This window comes from Oncorhynchus masou, chromosome 19 (assembly GCF_036934945.1).
Source record: "Oncorhynchus masou masou isolate Uvic2021 chromosome 19, UVic_Omas_1.1, whole genome shotgun sequence".
Classification (NCBI taxonomy): Eukaryota; Metazoa; Chordata; class Actinopteri; order Salmoniformes; family Salmonidae; genus Oncorhynchus; species Oncorhynchus masou.
In genome coordinates, this window is record NC_088230.1 from 40,197,315 (window position 1) to 40,220,572 (window position 23,258).

Sequence of the window (23,258 nt, forward strand, 5' to 3'; positions counted from 1 at the left end):
TACACACACACACATTAATATACACACACACACACACATTAATACACACACACATTAATACACACACACACACACACACACACACACACACACACACACACACACACACACACACACACACACACACACACACACACACACACACACACGTACACTAATATACACACACATACACACACACATACTAATATACACACACACACATTAATATACACACACACACTAATATACACACACCTCACACACACACACACATTAATACACACACACACACACACACACACACACACTTATATACACACACACAAATACACACACACACAAATACACACACACACCGGAAAGAGAATATATACTTTTGAACAATAGCTGACTGTAATCACATCATATGTGTGTGCTTGTGTTTGTGTGTGGGGGTGTTTTTGTGTGTGTGTGTGTGTGTGTGTGTGTGTGTGCGTGCGTGTGTTTTTGTGTGTGTTTTTGTGTGCGTGTGTGTTGGACTTACTTGAACTTGAGTTCTCTGGTGAGTTGGTTCTGCGTCTGCTCCAGCTCCTGTCGACTCCTGACGTGCTCATCATTAACATCCTGGATCTCAGCCTTCACACACTGCAGCTTAGCATAGAGCTACAACATAGTAGAACAGACACACTGCAGCTTAGCATAGAGCTACAACACAGTAGAACAGACACACTGCAGCTTAGCATAGAGCTACAACACAGTAGAACAGACACACTGCATCTTAGCATAGAGCTACAACACAGAAGAAGAGACACTGCAGCTTAGCATAGAGCTACAACACAGCAGAACAGACACACTGCAGCTTAGCATAGAGCTACACAGTAGAACAGACACACTGCAGCGTAAAATAGAGCTACAACACAGTAGAACAGAGACACTGCATTTTAGCATAGAGCTACAACAGAAGGAACAGACACACTGCATCTTAGCATAGAGCTACAACACAGAAGAACAGACACACTGCATCTTAGCATAGAGCTACAACACAGCAGAAGAGACACACTGCAGCTTAGCATAGAGCTACAACACAGCAGAACAGACACACTGCAGCTTAGCATAGAACTACACAGTAGAACAGACACACTGCAGCTTAAAATAGAGCTACAACACAGTAGAACAGACACACTGCATTTTAGCATAGAGCTACAACAGAAGGAACAGACACGCTGCAGCTTAGCATAGAGCTACAACAGACGGAACAGACACGCTGCAGCTTAGCATGAGCTGCAACAGACAGAGCAGACACACTTCAGCGTTGCTTAGAGCTACAGCAGATAGATACAGCTACAACAGATAACTTTTTTTGTCACTTCAACAACAATACAATCAATGAGAAACAATACAGTGTTTTAAGTCTCACCTTCTTGAGCTTCTTGGTCTTGGCCTCCACCTCCTGTTGCAGGGAGGAGAATGTTTCTCTGAGTTCTAGAGTCTCTTCATCCTGAACCATCAGCTGCTGCAGAATCTCCCTCTCTCTACGACTCTACAATACAAGCACAACTTTATTAACATCTCCCTCTCTCTACGACTCTACAATACAAGCACAACTTTATTAACATCTCCATCTCCCTCTCTCTACGACTCTACAATACAAGCACAACTTTATTAACATCTCCCTCTCTCTACGACTCTACAATACAAACACAACTTTATTAACATCTCCCTCTCTCTACGACTCTACAATACAAACACAACTTTATTAACATCTCCCTCTCTCTACAATACAAACACAACTTTATTAACATCTCCCTCTTTCTACAACTCTAAAATACAACCACAACTTTATTAGCATCTCCCTCTCACTACAACACAAACACAACTTTAGTAACGTCTCCCTCTCTCTACGACTCTACAATACAAACACAACTTTATTAACATCTCCATCTCTCTACGACTCTACAATACAAGCACAACTTTATTAACATCTCCATCTCTCTACGACTCTACAATACAAACACAACTTTATTAACATCTCCCTCTCTCTACGACTCTACAATACAAACACAACTTTATTAACATCTCCCTCTTTCTACGACTCTACAATACAAACACAACTTTATTAACATCTCCCTCTTTCTACAACTCTAAAATACAACCACAACTTTATTAACATCTCCCTCTCACTACAACACAAACACAACTTTAGTAACGTCTCCCTCTCTCTACGACTCTACAATACAAACACAACTTTATTAACATCTCCCTCTCTCTACGACTCTATAATACAAACACAACTTTATTAACATATCCCTCTCTCTACAACACAAACACAACTTTATTAACATCTCCCTCTTTCTACAACACAAATACAACTTTATTAACATCTCCCTCTCTCTACGACTCTATAATACAAACACAACTTTATTAACATTTCCATCTCTCTACGACTCTACAATACAAACACAACTTTATTAACCTCTTACACTTATGGTGGCGCTATTTCATTTTTGGAAGAAAAACGTTCCCGTTTTAAACAAGATATTTTGTCACAAAAAGATGCTCGACTATGCATATAATTGCTACTGTTCGAAAGAAAACACTCTGACGTGTCCAGAAATACAAATATCTTCTCTGTGCGTGCCCTTTAACGTGAGCTTCAGGCAAAACCAAGATGACTTGGCATCCAGGAAATGACAAGGATTTTTGAGGCTCTGTCTTTCATGATCTCCTTATATGGCTGTGAACGCAAGAGGAATGAGTCTGCCCTTTCTGTCGTTTCCCCAAGGTGTCTGCAGCATTGTGACGTATTTGTAGGCAGATCGTTGGAAGATTGACCATAAGAGACCACATTTACCACGTGTCCGCCCGGTGTCCTGCGCGGAAATTGGTGCGCAAAAGTCACCTGCCAGTATTTTTCCATGGGGCACAGAGAGAGAAGCAAGCTTCCACGAACTGCATGTCAATGAAGAGATATGTGAAAAAACACCTTGAGGATTGATTCCAAACAACGTTTGCCATGTTTCGGTCGATATTATGTAGTTAATCCGGAAAAAGTTTCACGTTGTAGGTGACTGCATTTTCGGTTCGTTTCGGTAGCCAGGCGCAATGTAGAAAACGGAACGATTTCTCCTACACACAGACGCTTTCAGGAAACACTGCGCATTTGGTATGTGGCTGGGAGTCTCCTCATTGAAAACATCAGAAGCTCTTCAAAGGTAAATGATTTTATTTATTTGGTTATCTGGCTTTTGTGAAAATGTTGCGTGCTACATGCTACACAAAATGCTATGCTAGCTTTGCATACTCTTACACAAATTAGTCAATTTCTATGGTTCAAAAGCATATTTTGAAAATCTGAGATGACAGTGTTGTTAAGAAAAGGCTAAGCTTGAGAGCAAACGCATTATTTTAATTTTATTTGCGATTTTCAGAAATCGTTAACGTTGCGTTATGCTAATGAGCCTGAGGCTTAGTCACAATCCCGGATCCGGGATGGGGAGTTTCAAGAGGTTAAATTAACATCTCCCTCTCTCTACAACACAAACGCAACTTAATTAACATCTCCCTCTTTCTACAACACAAATACAACTTTATTAACATCTCCCTCTCTCTACGACTCTACAATACAAACACAACTTTATTAACATCTCCCTTCTACACAGTAGAACAGACACACTGCAGCTTAAAATAGAGCTACAACACAGTAGAACAGACACACTGCATTTTAGCATAGAGCTACAACAGAAGGAACAGACACGCTGCAGCTTAGCATAGAGCTACAACAGACGGAACAGACACGCTGCAGCTTAGCATGAGCTGCAACAGACAGAGCAGACACACTTCAGCGTTGCTTAGAGCTACAGCAGATAGATACAGCTACAACAGATAACTTTTTTTGTCACTTCAACAACAATACAATCAATGAGAAACAATACAGTGTTTTAAGTCTCACCTTCTTGAGCTTCTTGGTCTTGGCCTCCACCTCCTGTTGCAGGGAGGAGAATGTTTCTCTGAGTTCTAGAGTCTCTTCATCCTGAACCATCAGCTGCTGCAGAATCTCCCTCTCTCTACGACTCTACAATACAAGCACAACTTTATTAACATCTCCCTCTCTCTACGACTCTACAATACAAGCACAACTTTATTAACATCTCCCTCTCTCTACGACTCTACAATACAAACACAACTTTATTAACATCTCCCTCTCTCTAGACTCTATAATACAACCACAACTTTATTAACATCTACAACACAAACACAACTTTAGTAACTCCCTCTCTCTACGACTCTACAATACAAGCACAACTTTATTAACATCTCCCTCTCTCTACGACTCTACAATACAAACACAACTTTATTAACATCTCCCTCTCTCTACGACTCTACAATACAAGCACAACTTTATTAACATCTCCCTCTCTCTACGACTCTACAATACAAACACAACTTTATTAACATCTCCCTCTCTCTACGACTCTACAATACAAGCACAACTTTATTAACATCTCCCTCTCTCTACGACTCTATAATACAACCACAACTTTATTAACATCTCCCTCTCACTACAACACAAACACAACTTTAGTAACGTCTCCCTCTCTCTACGACTCTACAATACAAACACAACTTTATTAACATCTCCCTCTCTCTACGACTCTACAATACAAGCACAACTTTATTAACATCTCCCTCTCTCTACGACTCTACAATACAAGCACAACTTTATTAACATCTCCCTCTCTCTACGACTCTACAACACAAACACAACTTTATTAACATCTCCCTCTCTCTACGACTCTACAATACAAGCACAACTTTATTAACATCTCCCTCTCTCTACGACTCTACAATACAAACACAACTTTATTAACATCTCCCTCTTTCTACAACTCTATAATACAAACACAACTTTATTAACATCTCCCTCTCTCTACGACTCTATAATACAACCACAACTTTATTAACATCTCCCTCTTTCTACAACACAAATACAACTTTAGTAACGTCTCTCTCTCTCTACGACTCTACAATACAAACACAACTTTATTAACATCTCCCTCTTTCTACAACTCTATAATACAAACACAACTTTATTAACATCTCCCTCTCTCTACGACTCTATAATACAACCACAACTTTATTAACATCTCCCTCTTTCTACAACACAAATACAACTTTATTAACATCTCCCTCTCTCTACGACTCTATAATACAAACACAACTTTATTAACATTTCCCTCTCTCTACGACTCTACAATACAAACACAACTTTATTAACATCTCCCTCTCTCTACAACACAAACGCAACTTAATTAACATCTCCCTCTTTCTACAACACAAATACAACTTTATTAACATCTCCCTCTCTCTACGACTCTACAATACAAACACAACTTTATTAACATCTCCCTCTCTCTACAACACAAACACAACTTTATTAACATCTCCCTCTTTCTACAACACAAACACAACTTTATTAACATCTCCCTCTCTCTACGACTCTACAATACAAACACAACTTTATTAACATCTCCCTCTCTCTATGACTCTACAATACAAACACAACTTTATTAACATCTCCCTCTCTCTACAACACAAACACAACTTTATTAACATCTCCCTCTTTCTACAACACAAACACAACTTTATTAACATCTCCCTCTCTCTACGACTCTACAATACAAACACAACTTTATTAACATCTCCCTCTCTCTACGACTCTACAATACAAACACAACTTTATTAACATCTCCCTCTTTCTACAACACAAACACAACTTTATTATCATCTCCATCTCTCTACAACTCTACAAAACAAACACAACTTTATTAACATCTCCCTCTCTCTATGACTCTACAATACAAACACAACTTTATTAATATCTCCCTCTCTCTACGACTCTACAATATAAACACAACTTTATTAACATCTACAACACAAACACAACTTTATTAACATCTCCCTCTTTCTACAACACAAACACAACTTTATTAACATCTCCCTCTCTCTAACTCTACAATACAAACACAACTTTATTAACATCTCCCTCTCTCTACGACTCTACAATACAAACACAACTTTATTAACATCTCCCTCTTTCTACAACACAAACACAACTTTATTATCATCTCCATCTCTCTACAACTCTACAAAACAAACACAACTTTATTAACATCTCCCTCTTTCTACAACTCTACAATACAAGCACAACTTTATTAACATCTCCCTCTCTCTACGACTCTACAACACAAACACAACTTTATTAACATCTCCCTCTCTCTACGACTCTACAATACAAGCACAACTTTATTAACATCTCCCTCTCTCTACGACTCTACAATACAAACACAACTTTATTAACATCTCCCTCTTTCTACAACTCTATAATACAAACACAACTTTATTAACATCTCCCTCTCTCTACGACTCTATAATACAACCACAACTTTATTAACATCTCCCTCTCACTACAACACAAACACAACTTTAGTAACGTCTCTCTCTCTCTACGACTCTACAATACAAACACAACTTTATTAACATCTCCCTCTCTCCACAACTCTATAATACAAACACAACTTTATTAATATCTCCCTCTCTACAACACAAACACAACTTTATTAACATCTCCCTCTTTCTACAACACAAATACAACTTTATTAACATCTCCCTCTCTCTACGACTCTATAATACAAACACAACTTTATTAACATTTCCCTCTCTCTACGACTCTACAATACAAACACAACTTTATTAACATCTCCTCTCTCTACAACACAAACGCAACTTAATTAACATCTCCCTCTTTCTACAACACAAATACAACTTTATTAACATCTCCCTCTCTCTACGACTCTACAATACAAACACAACTTTATTAACATCTCCCTCTCTCTACAACACAAACACAACTTTATTAACATCTCCCTCTTTCTACAACACAAACACAACTTTATTAACATCTCCCTCTCTCTACGACTCTACAATACAAACACAACTTTATTAACATCTCCCTCTCTCTATGACTCTACAATACAAACACAACTTTATTAACATCTCCCTCTCTCTACAACACAAACACAACTTTATTAACATCTCCCTCTTTCTACAACACAAACACAACTTTATTAACATCTCCCTCTCTCTACGACTCTACAATACAAACACAACTTTATTAACATCTCCCTCTCTCTACGACTCTACAATACAAACACAACTTTATTAACATCTCCCTCTTTCTACAACACAAACACAACTTTATTATCATCTCCATCTCTCTACAACTCTACAAAACAAACACAACTTTATTAACATCTCCCTCTCTCTATGACTCTACAATACAAACACAACTTTATTAATATCTCCCTCTCTCTACGACTCTACAATATAAACACAACTTTATTAACATCTCCATCTCTCTACAACACAAACACAACTTTATTAACATCTCCTCTTTCTACAACACAAACACAACTTTATTAACATCTCCCTCTCTCACTCTACAATACAAACACAACTTTATTAACATCTCCCTCTCTCTACGACTCTACAATACAAACACAACTTTATTAACATCTCCCTCTTTCTACAACACAAACACAACTTTATTATCATCTCCATCTCTCTACAACTCTACAAAACAAACACAACTTTATTAACATCTCCCTCTCTCTATGACTCTACAATACAAACACAACTTTATTAATATCTCCCTCTCTCTACGACTCTACAATATAAACACAACTTTATTAACATCTCCCTCTTTCTACAACTCTACAATGCAAACACAACTTTATTAACATCTCCCTCTCTCTACAACTCTACAATATAAACAAAACTTTAGTGACATCAATTTGTAAGTCGCTCTGGATAAGAGCGTCTGCTAAATGACTTAAATGTAAATGTAAATCTCCTCTCTATGACTCTATAATACAAACACAATTTTATTAAAATCTCCTTCTCTCAATACACTACAAAGACAAGACAAGTTTTTTTTAGAACACATTCCTTTTTCTGCGACTCTACAAAATAAACAACTTTAACAACATCCCTTTCTCTCTACAACTCAAACAAGTTTATTAACACCTCTGTAACAATCGTTGTTGAAAGGATGGTCGGACCAAGATGCAGCAAGAAACAAGAAAGAGTAACAAACGAAATGTCCTGCTTTGTAGGACTAAAAAGCAACCACACAAAATGAAGATCCCACAAACAACAGGTGGGAAAGGCTGCCTAAATATGATCCCCAATCAGAGACGATGATAGACAGCTATCTCTGATTGGGAACCATACCAGACCAACATAGAAAAGAAAAAACCTGTCTACCCACCCTAGTCACACCCTGACCTAACCAAAATAGAGAAATAAAATGTTCTCTAAGGTCAGGGCGTGACACTACCCCAACAAAGGTGCGGACTCCGGCCGCAAAACCTGACTCTATGGGGGAGGGTCCTGGTGGGCATCTGGCCTCGGTGGCGCCTCGGATCGACAACATGTACCAGAGAGGGAACACTCCCTATATAACACAACATGTACCAGAGGGAACACTCCCTATATAACACACCATGTACCAGAGAGGGAACACTCCCTATATAACACACCATGTACCAGAGGGAACACTCCCTATATAACACACCATGTACCAGAGGGAACACTCCCTATATAACACAACATGTACCAGAGAGGGAACACTCCCTATATAACACAACATGTACCAGAGAGGGAACACTCCCTATATAACATGTACCAGAGAGGGAACAATCCCTATATAACACAACATGCACCAGAGGGAACACTCCCTATATAACACAACATGTACCAGAGGGAACACTCCCTATATAACACAACATGTACCAGAGAGGGAACACTCCCTATATAACACAACATGTACCAGAGGGAACACTCCCTATATAACACAACATGTACCAGAGAGGGAACACTCCCTATATAACACAACATGTACCAGAGAGGGAACACTCCCTATATAACACAACATGTACCAGAGGGAACACTCCCTATATAACACAACATGTACCAGAGAGGGAACACTCCCTATATAACACAACATGTACCAGAGGGAACACTCCCTATATAACACAACATGCACCAGAGAGGGAACACTCCCTATATAACACAACATGTACCAGAGGGAACACTCCCTATATAACACAACATGTACCAGAGGGAACACTCCCTATATAACACAACATGTACCAGAGGGAACACTCCCTATATAACACAACATGTACCAGAGGGAACACTCCCTATATAACACAACATGCACCAGAGAGGGAACACTCCCTATATAACACAACATGTACCAGAGGGAACACTCCCTATATAACACAACATGTACCAGAGGGAACACTCCCTATATAACACAACATGTACCAGAGGGAACACTCCCTATATAACACAACATGTACCAGAGGGAACACTCCCTATATAACATGTACCAGAGAGGAACACTCCCTATATAACACACCATGCACCAGAGAGGGAACACTCCCTATATAACACAACATGTACCAGAGGGAACACTCCCTATATAACACAACATGTACCAGAGAGGGAACACTCCCTATATAACACACCATGTACCAGAGGGAACACTCCCTATATAACACAACATGTACTAGAGGGAACACTCCCTATATAACATGTACCAGAGAGGGAACACTCCCTATATAACACAACATGTACCAGAGAGGGAACACTCCCTATATAACATGTACCAGAGAGGGAACACTCCCTATACAACACAACATTCTTAGTGACATAACCATCAGTAGAGGTGAAAATGTGATGGATATTGCTACTAGGTCTTCACAGCATTTTATTCACAACAAGTCAATATGATGGAAACATCTTTGGTGTGAAAATGCTCATATTGTTTATATACAGATTTTAAAATATTTGCATGAAAATTTGTAGCCATTTGGATGGAAAACCAGCTAATCAGATGAAAACAGTACGGTTGTGTTGATGTTAAATAAAAAGCGTTGTCTTTACTATCATGTCCATAGGAGGTACCTGCTCAGCGATCTCCTGTCTGCGTGTCTCCAGGGTCTTCTGCTGTTTGCTGGTGTGATCCATGATGTTCCTCCCTCCAACCAGCAGCTTGCTCTCCATTGCCTAGCAACCACAAAACACACACACACGCATACACACGCACACACACATCGTCAGCCTCCGACATACACACACACACACACACACACACAAACACACACACACACACACATCGTCAGCCTGCAACACACACACACAAACACACACACACACACACATCGTCAGCCTGCGACACACACACAGCGTCAGCCTCCAACAAACACACACTGTTGTAGTTCAGCCCTGACTATGACATACTGAACCCTAAATACTACATACTGACCCCTAAATACTACATACTGAGCACTACATTCTACATAATGACCCCTACATTCTACATACTGACCCCTAAATATTACATAATGACCCCTACTGACCCCTACATTCAACATACTGACCCCTATACTCAACATACTGACCTCTACATTCCATATACTGACCGCTACATTCAACATACTGACCCCTACATTCAACATACTGACCCCTACATTTTACATTATGACCTCTACATTCAACATACTGACCCCTACATTCAACATACTGACCACTACATTATACACACTGACCACTACATTCAACATACTGACCCCTACATTATACACACTGACCACTACATTATACACACTGACCACTACATTCAACATACTGACCCCTACATTCAACATACTGACCACTACATTATACACACTGACCACTACATTCAACATACTGACCCCTACATTATACACACTGACCACTACATTATACATACTGACCCTACATTCAACATACTGACCCCTACATTATACATACTGACCTCTACATTCAACATACTGACCCCTACATTATACATACTGACCCCTACATTCTACATACTGACCCCTACATTATACATACTGACCCCTACATTCAACATATTGACCCCTACATAATACTCACTGATGTGTGTATAATGAACCCTACATTCAACTATATACTGACCCTACATTATACATATTGACCTCTACATTCAACATACTGACCCCTAGATTCTACACACTGACCCCATACTTCATACTGATCCTTACATATTATATACTGACCCATACATACGAGATTACGACAGCTACATTCTACATACTAACCCCTACATACTACATACTGACCCCTACATACTACATAATGACCCCTACATACTACATACTGACCCCTACATACTACATAATGAACACTACATACTGCCCACTATATACCGACCCTTACATACTACATATTGACCCCTACATAATACATATTGACCCCTAGATTCTACATAATGACCCCTATATTCTACATAATGACCCCTACATTCTACACACGGACCCCTACATACTACATACTGACCCCTACATTCTACATATTGACACCTACATTCTATATACTGACCCCTACATACTACATACTGACCCCTACATTCTACATTCTGACCCCTACTTTCTACATTCTGACCCATACATTCTACATACTGACCCATACATACTGACCCTTACATTCTACATACTGACAACTACATTGTACATACTGACCCCTACATTCTACATACTGACCCCTACATTCTACATACTGACCCCTATATTCTAAATACTGACCCCTACAATCTATATACTGACCCCTACATTCTACATACTGACCCCTAACTACTGACCCCTACATACTACATATTGACACCTACATTCTACATTCTGACCCCTACTTTCTACATTCTGACCCCTACATTCTACATTCTGACCCATACATACTGACCCTTACATTCTACATACTGACAACTACATACATTCTACATTCTATTTACTGACCCCTACATTATACATACTGACCCTTACATTCTACATACTGACAACTACATTGTACATACTGACCCCTACATTCTACATACTGACCCCTATATTCTAAATACTGACCCATACATACTGAACCATATATTCTATATACTGACACCTACATTCTACATACTGACCTCTACATTCTACATTCTGACCCCTACATTCTTCATTCTGACCCGTACATTCTACATACTGACCCATACATACTGAACCATATATTCTATATACTGACACCTACATTCTACATACTGACCTCTACATTCTACATACTGACCCCTACATTCTACATACTGACACCTACATTGTACATACTGACCCCTACAATCTATATACTGACCCCTACATTCTACATACTGACCCCTAACTACTGACCCCTACATACTACATACTGACCCCTACATTCTACACACGGACCCCTACATACTACATACTGACCCCTACATTCTAAATACTGACCCCTACATTCTAAATACTGATCCCTACATTCTAAATACTGACCCCTACATTCTACATACTGACCCCTACATTCCATATACTGACCGCTACATTCTACATACTGACCCCTACATTCTATGTACTGACCCCTACATACTGACCCCTACAATCTATATACTGACCCCTACATTCTACATACTGACCCCTACTTACTGACCCCTACATACTGACCCCTACATTCTACATACTGACCCCTACATTCTACATACTGACCCCTACATTCTACACACGGACCACTACATACTACATACTGACCCCTACATTTTATATACTGACCCCTATGTTCTAAATACTGACCCCTACATTCCATATACTGACCGATACATTCTACATACTGACCCCAACATACTGAACCCTACATTCTACATATTGACCCCTAAATACTATATACTGACCCCTACATTCTACATACTGACCCCTACATTCCATATACTGATCCCTACATTCTACATTCTGACCCCTACATTCTACATACTGACCCCTACATTCTACATACTGACCCCTACATTCCATATACTGACACCTACATTCTACTTACTTACCCCTACAGTCTATATACTGACCCCTACATTCTATAAACTGACCCCTAAGTTCTATATACTGACCCCTACATTCTATATACTGAACCCTATATTCTAAATATTGACCCCTACATACTGACCATTACATTAAAGAAACAGAGAAACAGGGTCACATTCCCCACATAACACACTGCATGTGTGAGTGAGTGAGTGAGTGAGTGAGTGAGTGAGTGAGTGAAGAGAGGTACTGTATAACATACTAATGAAGAGAGAAGAGGTACTGTATAATATACTAATGAAGAGAGAAGAGGTGCTGTATAATATACTAATGAAGAGAGGAGAGGTACTGTATAATTTACTAATGAAGAGAGGAGAGGTACTGTATAATATACTAATGAAGAGAGGAGAGGTGCTGTATAATATTCTAATGAAGAGAGGAGAGGTACTGTATAATATACTAATGAAGAGAGGAGAGGTACTGTATAATATACTAATGAAGAGAGGAGAGGTACTGTATAAATATACTAATAATGAAGAGAAGAGACTGTATAATATACTAATGAAGAGAGGAGAGGTACTGTATAATATACTAATGAGAGAGGAGAGGTACTGTATAATATACTAATGAAGAGAGGAGAGGTACTGTATAATATACTAATGAGGTACTGTATAATATACTAAGAGAGGAGAGGTACTGTATAATATACTAATGAAGAGAGGAGAGTACTGTATAATATACTGTATAATATACTAATGTATAATATACTAAAGAGAGGAGAGGTACTGTATAATATACTAATGAAGAGAGGAGAGGTACTGTATAATATACTAATGAAGAGAGGAGAGGTACTGTATAATACTAATGAAGAGAGGAGAGGTACTGTATAATATACTAATATAATATACTAATGAAGAGAGGAGAGGTACTGTATAATATACTAATGAAGAGAGGAGAGGTACTGTATAATATACTAATGAAGAGAGGAGAGGTACTGTATAATATACTAATGAAGAGAGGAGAGGTACTGTATAATATACTAATGAAGAGAGGAGAGGTACTGTATAATATACTAATGAAGAGAGGAGGTACTGTATAATATACTAATGAAGAGAGGAGAGGTACTGTATAATATACTAATGAAGAGAGGAGAGGTACTGTATAATATACTAATGAAGAGAGGAGAGGTACTGTATAATATACTAATAGGTAATAATACTAATGAGGAGAGGTACTGTATAATATACTAATGAAGAGAGGAGAGGTACTGTATAATATACTAATGAAGAGAGGAGAGGTACTGTATAATATACTAATGAAGAGAGGAGAGGTACTGTATAATATACTAATGAAGAGAGGAGAGACTGTATAATATACTAATATAATATACTAATGAAGAGAGGAGAGGTACTGTATAATATACTAATGAAGAGAGGAGAGGTACTGTATAATATACTAATGAAGAGAGGAGAGGTACTGTATAATATACTAATGAAGAGAGGAGAGGTACTGTATAATATACTAATGAAGAGAGGAGAGGTACTGTATAATATACTAATGAAGAGAGAAGAGGTACTGTATAATATACTAATGAAGTACTGTATAATATACTAATGAAGAGAGGAGAGGTACTGTATAATATACTAATGAGGAGAGGTACTGTATAATATACTAATGAAGAGAGGAGAGGTACTGTATAATATTCTAATGAAGAGAGGAGAGGTACTGTATAATATACTAATGAAGAGAGGAGAGGTACTGTATAATATACTAATGAAGAGAGGAGAGGTACTGTATAATATACTAATGAAGAGAGGAGAGGTACTGTATAATATACTAATGAAGAGAGAAGAGGTACTGTATAATATACTAATGAAGAGTGAGGTATTGTATAATATACTAATGATGAGAGGAGAGGTACTGTATAATATACTAATGAAGCGAGGTACTGTATAATATACTAATGAAGAGGAGAGGTACTGTATAATATACTAATGAAGAGAGAAGAGGTACTGTATAATATACTAATGAAGAGAGGTTGTAAATAACTACTGTAGCTGGAAACGGCTGAATTTTAATGGAATATCTACATAGGCGTACAGAGGCCCATTATCAGCAACCGTCACTCCTGTGTTCCAATGGCACGTTGTGTTAGCTAATCAAAGTTTATCATTTTAAAAGTCTAATTGATCATTAGAAAACCCTTTTACAATTATGTTAGCACAGCTGAAAACTTGTTCTGATTAAAAAAGCAATAAAACTGGCCTTCATTAAACTAGTTGAGTATCTGGAGCATCAGCGTTTGTGAGTTCGATTACAGGCTCAAATTTGCCAGCAACAAAGAACTTTTCTAAAACACATCAATCTATCCTTGTTCTAAGAAAGAAATGCGAGAAATTGCCAAGAAACTGAAGATTTCGTACAACGCTGTGTACCACTCCCTTCACAGAACAGCGCAAACTGGCTCTAACCAGAATAGAAAGAGGAGTGGGAGGCCCCGGTGCACAACTGAGCAAGAGGACAAGCACATTAGAGTGTCTAGTTTGAGAAACAGACACCTCACAAGTCCTCAACTGGCAGCTTCATTAAATAATACCCACAAAACACCAGTCTCAACATCAACCGCAAAGAGGCGACTCCGGGATGCTGGCCTTCTAGGCAGAGTTCCTCTGTCCAGTCTCAACATCAACCGCAAAGAGGCGACTCCGGGATGCTGGCCTTCTAGGCAGAGTTCCTCTGTCCAGTCTCAACGTCAACAGTGAAGAGGAGACTCCGGGATGCTGGCCTTCTAGGCAGAGTTCCTCTGTCCAGTCTCAACATCAACCGCAAAGAGGCGACTCCGGGATGCTGGCCTTCTAGGCAGAGTTCCTCTGTCCAGTGTCCGTGTTCTTTTGCCCCTCTTAACTTTTCATTTTTATTGGCCAGGCTGAGATATGGCTTTTTCTTTGCAACTCAACACACACAGCCACACACACCCAGCTGATTGTGTAGAGCATGATTGCTGTAGAGCATGCTGAGAGATGAGTCTATTACTCTCACATCCCCTCTCCTTCTCTCCTCTCTCTCTCTCTCTCTCTTTCTCTCAATTCAACTCAAAGGGCTTTATTGGCAAAAATATGTTTACATTTACAAAGCAAGGGAAATAATAAACAAAAGTGAAATAGACAATCACATACTAAAGGGTTGGTTGGGGCTGAGGGAAGGGGGTAATGTTTCAGTTCTGCGATATGATAGGCTAAAATCCAGCTGGCAGGAAGGAAGCATCATCCCCCACAGGAAACAGCAGGAAGGGAGGAGGGTGGGGGTAGAGGATGAGGGGAGGAGGGGGAGAGAGGAAGGGGAGAGAGTAGGGGGGAGACGAGCAGGGCAGGAGGGGAGGAGGGAGGGATAAATACTCCTAAAGATTCCTCTCTATATATGTGTGTGTGTATGTACCTTGTACTTGGCAGTCAACTGCTCGGTGCTGTCTCGCTCCTTCCTCAGATCTCCCATCATTATCTCCTTCTCTCCCAGAAGCCTCTGCTTCTCCACAGCCAATAGTGATCCATCTTCTCTGATGGCCTTATTCTCCTCCTCCAGCCTCTTCTTCTGCAGCTTCCTCTCCTTCTCCACCTCCTCTTCTCCCTCCTCATCCCCTTCTCCGTCCCAGCCCTCCTCCCCTTCCTCCTTCCTGTGTTTGCCCCTCCCTTCCCTGTGGCTGAGCTGTGCGCGGAGCCGTGCAATCTCCTTCTGGAACTGTCTGAGCAGGGCGTCTTTAGGGTCTTCGTTAACTCTTGGCTGGTTCTTGATGTTCTTAGCTCTGTCAGCATAGCGGAGAGTGGTGAGGGTCTCCTCGTAGTGTTGGGGGGCGGGTCCTAGTGTAGCCACCATCACCGTCTTGGCGTTCCCTCCCAGAGAGTCCTGTAATAACCGGGTCAGTTTCGAGTCCCGATAGGGAACATGGCCGCTACGCCCGTCTGCCAGGCCTGAGATCACGTTGCCTAGCGCTGACAGAGACAGGTTGATCTTAGCGGCTTCCTTCAGGCGTTCTCCATGGACGCCCGTCTTAGCCTGCCGCTCGCTGCCCGCCAGGTCAACCAGGTTGAGCCGGCCCACCCTGATGTGCTGCCGTCCATCCGGCCCCGTCTGGGAACACTCCACCGTGATGAGGAACAGGGTGTGGGAACGGGAGGAGTGTTCGTTCATATCTGTCGCTCCCACCGAGCGCACCTGGTTCCCTAAGTTCATCAGCTCCTCTATCTCCTTCACGCTCCTACACACGCACGACGTCAGGTCACGCACATACACCCCGCTCTCCGGGCTCTCTCTCAGCTCCAGGGTGTGGGGGGGCTGGGTGTGCACGTTGGGGACATGAGGGGCGTGCACGTTAGGATCCAGTAGATCCCTGATCTCCTCTCGGTAGATCTCCAGGTAAGAGGCTCTGACCAGGTACTGGCGGTCGGCGGCGGAGCGGGAGATCTGGGTGAAGACGTCTTCGAAGGCGTTGGGGATGACGCCCCGCCTCTCTGGCTCTAGCCACGCTCCCTGCATGGTGTAGGTCTTTCCGGTGCCCGTCTGGCCGTAGGCAAAGATGGTTCCATTAAACCCATCCAGGACTGAGTGGATCAGCGGGCGTACTGTCTCATCATACAGGTCACGTTGTCTAGACGATGCGTCATACACAGAGTCGAACGTAAATTTCTTCTGCGGCTCGCCGGGCAGAGCGCGAGGGTTCCGTAAGACCACTTGACCCCGATGTACATCCATCTCTACGATCCCGCCCCTTCCTCCTGGTGTCCCGGTAACACCAGCTGCCTCTTTCCGGTTTAACGGGCGACAGCGAACCACAACCTTCACAGTCTCACTACTCTTTACCTTAGACATCTGAAGTGGCTATCAGGTAACTATTATTAGAGATTTATAGAAATTAACATTTGTTATTATCAGTTGATCTCTTTCTCCTTACTGGACACTGTTCTTGCAAGTATTTACCAGGTAATGATCCAACTGGGAAATTGTAGCTTAGTATATCTCTTGGTGGCCTAGTACTGAATTTAACACAATGGTGCTAAATAAACATATTCATAGGCCTACCATGTGTAGTCAAACAGTAAAATATAGAGTAAGTTAACAGAGTAATACATGAGTCCTATCTGACTGGATGATAACAGCGTCACACTGAACACCAGGCCTCTCTAGTCCTTCCATGCTAATGACAAATTAACTTGTTAACAAATAACATTAAATTTGCCTATTTACCAATAATAATAATAATCATAATCATTATCTATTTTCATCTACAATCTCTCTTTCAGAATCCCCACCAGGCCATCTCATATAGATTATTATGCAATCATTTTGTAGATATTATATTCATTCCAATCCATCCGTGTGTTTCTCACCGTCAACAATATGATTTAATCCGCGTTAACTAGCGGTATTAAACACACTTCACGGTGTGCTCAGTGATCACGACGGTTCCGTTGAGGTCCCGGTGCATTCTGTCCGTTTGTCTGTCTGTCCGTTAACAGGGGTTCATTCGATAATAAAGCCAGCTCCGCCTTCACAAGTCCCGGTCAATCAAAATATTTACCAACGGTTTTTCATCCTGCCTTGGTGCCCGGAGATATACCCCAATGCTCTCGTGTAGCAGAGGAGATATACCCCAATGCTCTCGTGCAGCAGAGGAGATATACCCCAATGCTCTCGTGCAGCAGAGGAGATATACCCCAATGCTCTCGTGCAGCAGAGGAGATATACCCCAATGCTCTCGTGCAGCAGAGGAGATATACCCCAATGCTCTCGTGCAGCAGAGGAGATATACCCCAATGCTCTCGTGCAGCAGAGGAGATGCTGCGGCTCCATTAAAGTACTGAGAGTTTCAGGATGAACAGAGAGGAGATATATACACACACACACACACACACACACACACACACACACACACACACACACACACACACACACACACACACACACACACACACACACACACACACACACATTACCTCATTCAGCCACACCCACTGCAGAACGCAATGACGGGACCATGGGAAATTGAGTTATACACTATTATTAAGTCAAATTTACTTAACATTTACTGATTTGCATACATTATCGCAGAAGCAGCAAAATGCTTATGTTTCCAGATCAAACAGTTCGGTAATAATACCTCGTAATATAAAACAATAAACACATAATTCAAACAAACAATGTCAAGAAATAAATTAAGAAATATCAGGAGCAATTTCAGAACCCTTGACTTTTTACGCATTTTGTTACGTTACAGCCTTATTCTAAAATTGATTAAATAGTTGTTTTCCCTCATCAATCTACACACAATACCCCATAATGACAAAGCAAAAAAATGGTTTTATAAATGTTAGCTAATTTATTAAAAATAAACTGACATATAACATTTACATAAGTATTTAGACCCTTTACTTTGTTGAAGCACCAGCGATTACAGCCTTGAGTCTTCTTGGGTAAGACGCTACAAGCTTGGCACACCTGTATTTGGGGAGTTTCTCCCATTCTTCTCTGCATATCCTCTCACGCTCTGTCAGGTTGAATGGGGAGCGTTGCTGCACAGCTCTCCATAGATGTTTGATCGGGTTCAATTCCGGGCTCTGGCTTGGCCACACAATAGCATTCAGAGACTTGTCCAGAAGCCACTCCTGCATTGTCTTGGCTGTGTGCTTAGGGTCATTGTCCTGTTGGAAGGTGAACCTTCGCCCAGTCTGAGGTCCTGAGCGGTTTGGAGCAGGTTTTCATCAAGGATCTCTGTACTTTGCTCTATTCATCTTTGCCTTGATCTCGACGAGTCTCCTAGTGCCTGCCGCCAAAAAACTCCACAGCATGATGCTGCCACCACCATGCTTCACCGTAGGGACGGTGCCAGTGTCACACCCTGACCATAGTTTGCTTTGTATGTTCTATGTTTTGTTTGGTCAGGGTGTGATCTGAGTGGGCATTCTATGTTGGATGTCTTGTTTGTCTGTTTCTGTGTTTGGGCCTGAAATGGTTCTCAATCAGAGGCAGGTGTTAGTCATTGTCTCTGATTGGGAGCCATATTTAGGTAGCCTGTTTTGTGTTGGGTTTTGTGGGTGATTGTTCCTGTCTTTGTGTTTGTTACACCAGATAGGGCAGTTTTCGGTTTTTCACGTTTTCTTGTTTTTTTTGTATATTGTTCTTTTTTCATCTATATTAAAGATGTATCACAATAATCACGCTGCGTTTTGGTCCGCCTCTCCTTCAACAGAAGAATCCCGTTACAGCCAGGTTTCCTCCACTTGGCATTTAGGCCATAAAGTTCAATCTTGGTTTCATCAGACCAGAGAATCTTGTTTCTCATGGTCTGAGAGTATTTAGGTGCCTCTTGGCAAACTCCAAGCGGAATGTCATGTGCCTCTCAATTTTGAGTCTCATAGCAAAGGGTTTGAATACTAATGTAAATAAGGTATTTCTTGCTTTTAATACATTTGCAAACATTTCTAAAAACCTGTTCACTTTGTCGTTATGGGGTTTTGTGTGTAGATTACTGACAATTGTTTTATTTAATCCACTTTAGTTTAAGGCTGTAACATAACAAAATGTGGAAAAAGTCAAAGGGTCTGAATACTATAGATAATTGTGTACAGACGGTATGGACAGTAGGGTACTAGGGGGTAACTAGCCCCCCTCTGTAATTCACATCAAAACCACAAGATTAAAAAAAAATGTGAAGATATATTCCAATTAAGTAATATCTATATTTATATGTTTAAATATACAAGTAGGAAAGCAGCCTTAAGATAAATAATCCACTTGTTTAGAGAAGTAAATTAGACAATAGCTGTGTTTGAATACCAATACAACATACTGTATACTACATTCTATATACTATTAGTTCATTTAATTAAGTATTAGTACTAGCGCTAGCCCTGTCTACCGGAAGTTGATGCTGTTGCTATGCAACCTCTTGCTAGCTAATTAGCATAACAAATTACTATCTAGACATCTTGCTGTTTGTAATTTCAATCCGGAGTGCCAGAGTTTGCAAGAGTGCGCTCTGGGAGTTCGTAAATTCAGAGCGTTGTCAGATTGTAAGTGAGGATGCGGTTTGGGATGCTGACTGGGCTGGCAGCCGAGCAATGGTTAACATGCTTACATGACTTACTGACGTTGGCCACAGAGAACGAGAGCATATAGTCCTTGTGAGCGGAGAGGGCCAGGCATTGACTTCACAATGTTATCTTCTTTGAAGCGGGCGAAGATGTTTAGCTTATCCGGGAGCGAGGCGTCTGCTATGTGGCTGTCTGTGTCTTATCCGGGAGGGAGGGGTCTGCTATATGGCTGGCTGTGTCTTATCCGGGAGGGCTATGTGGCGCTCTGCTTATATGGCTGTCTGTGTCTTATCCGGGAGGGAGGCGTCTGCTATATGGCTGGCTGTGTCTTATCCGGGAGGGAGGCGTCTGCTATATGGCTGGCTGTGTCTTATCCGGGAGGGAGGCGTCTGCTATATGGCTGGCTGTGTCTTATCCGGGAGGGAGGCGTCTGCTATATGGCTGGCTGTGTCTTATCCGGGAGGGAGGCGTCTGCTATATGGCTGTCTGTGTCTTATCTGGGAGGCGTCTGCTATATGGCTGGCTGTGTCTTATCCGGGAGGGAGGCGTCTGCTATATGGCTGTCTGTGTCTTATCTGGGAGGGAGGCTTCTGCTATGTGGTGGCTGTCTGTGTCTTATGGCTGGCTGTGTCTTATCCGGGAGGGAGGCGTCTGCTATGTGGCTGTCTGTGTCTTATCTGGGAGCGAGGCGTCTGCTATGTGGCTGTCTGTGTCTTATCTGGGAGCGAGGCGTACATTAGCGAGAAAAATACTCAGAAGCGATGGATGGTATGCACATCACCTGAGTCTGACTAGGGCAACACTCATACTTCCTCTTCTCCTGCCTTGGTGTTTTGGTGCAGCCCCCGGGATGAATAGAGCTGCCTTGGGAAGTTCAAACAATGGATCCAGGTCAGGGAAGATGAATTTAAGCTCTGATTTGTGGTGAGTCTCCGCCGATCGAATGTCCAAAATTTATTTTCGGCTCTAGGTAATGATACAAGAAACATTCTGAGTAAATAATGAAATATATAAATCAATAAACTAAAAAAATGACTGCAAAGGTTGGCTAGGAGCTAGAAACAGGGTTACCGTGTCTGTCAGCGCCATCTTGTTCAAACATTATTATCCTGCATCCCTATTGGCCCCAGCCAGCAGCATACCACCCTGCATCTCTATTGGCCCCAGCCAGCAGCATACCACCCTGCATCTCTATTGGCCCCAGCCAGCAGCATACCACCCTGCATCCCTATTGGACCCATTTGCCCCAGCCAGCAGCATACCACCCTGCATTCCTATTGGCCCCAGCCAGCAACATACCACCCTGCATCCCTATTTGCCCCATTGGCCTCAGCCAGCAGCATACCACCCTGCATCCCGATTGGCCCCAGCCAGCAGAATACCACCCGGCATCCCTATTGGCCCCATTGGCCCCAGTCAGCAGCATACCAACCTGCATCCCCATTGGCCCCAACCAGCAGCATACCACCCTGCATCCCTATTGGCCCCAGCCAGCAGCATACCACCCTGCATCCCTATTGGCCCCAGCCAGCAGCATAGCACCCTGCATCCCTATTGGACCCATTGGCCCCAGCCAGCAGCATACCACCCTGCATCTCTATTGGCCCCAGCCAGCAGCATACCACCCTGCATCCCCATTGGCCCCAGCCAGCAGCATACCACCCTGCATCCCGATTGGCCCCAGCCAGCAGAATACCACCCTGCATCCCTATTGGCCCCAGCCAGCAGCATACCAACCTGCATCCCCATTGGCCCCAGCCAGGAGCATACCACCCTGCATCCCTATTGGCCCCATTGTCCCCAGCCAGCAGCATACCACCCTGCATCCCTATTGGCCCCATTGGCCCCAGCCAGCAGCATACCACCCTGCATCCCTATTGGCCCCAGCCAGCAGCATACCACCCTGCATTCCTATTGGCCCCAGCCAGCAGCATACCACCCTGCATCCCTATTGGCCCCAGCTAGCAGCATACCACCCTGCATTCCTATTGGCCCCAGCCAGCAGCATACCAACCTGCATCCCCATTGGCCCCAGCCAGCAGCATACCACCCTGCATCCCTATTGGCCCCATTGGCCCCAGCCAGCAGCATACCACCCTGCATCCCTATTGGCCCCAGCCAGCAGCATACCACCCTGCATTCCTATTGGCCCCAGCCAGCAGCATACCACCCTGCATCCCTATTGGCCCCAGCTAGCAGCATACCATCCTGCATCCCCATTGGCCCCATTGGCTCCAGCCAGCAGCATACCACCCTGCATCCCCATTGGCCC

The 23,258-nt window shown here is 42.0% G+C and overlaps 1 protein-coding gene across 2 annotated transcripts; it reads right to left on the bottom strand.

The window, feature by feature from the left end:
• Positions 1 to 288: 288 nt before the first annotated feature.
• On the bottom strand, positions 289 to 17,943 carry LOC135506267 (kinesin-like protein KIF3B). 2 transcript variants are annotated; one of them, XM_064925806.1, is made up of 5 exons: positions 16,338 to 17,943; positions 9,991 to 10,092; positions 3,911 to 4,033; positions 1,379 to 1,501; positions 289 to 624 (listed from the first exon to the last, which is right to left on the bottom strand). In XM_064925806.1, exons 1-5 carry the CDS (start codon positions 17,763 to 17,765, stop codon positions 502 to 504), a joined length of 1,899 nt encoding a protein of 632 aa, XP_064781878.1. In that variant the 5' UTR covers positions 17,766 to 17,943; the 3' UTR covers positions 289 to 501. The 2 variants fall into 2 exon arrangements, with proteins under 2 accessions (XP_064781878.1, XP_064781879.1); XM_064925807.1 differs by lacking the exon at positions 289 to 624 and having other exon boundaries at positions 1,393 to 1,493.
• Positions 17,944 to 23,258: the final 5,315 nt, after the last annotated feature.

Excerpts from the sequence above, each read along its gene's own strand:
- LOC135506267 (XM_064925806.1), bottom strand. The coding sequence starts at position 17,765 with ATGTCTAAGGTAAAGAGTAGTGAGACTGTGAAGGTTGTGGTTCGCTGT. Across the intron at positions 10,093-16,337 it reads AGTTGACTGCCAAGTACAAG|GCAATGGAGAGCAAGCTGCT; the intron begins GTACATACACAC and ends TGTGGTTGCTAG. Across the intron at positions 625-1,378 it reads AGACCAAGAAGCTCAAGAAG|CTCTATGCTAAGCTGCAGTG; the intron begins GTGAGACTTAAA and ends ACTATGTTGTAG.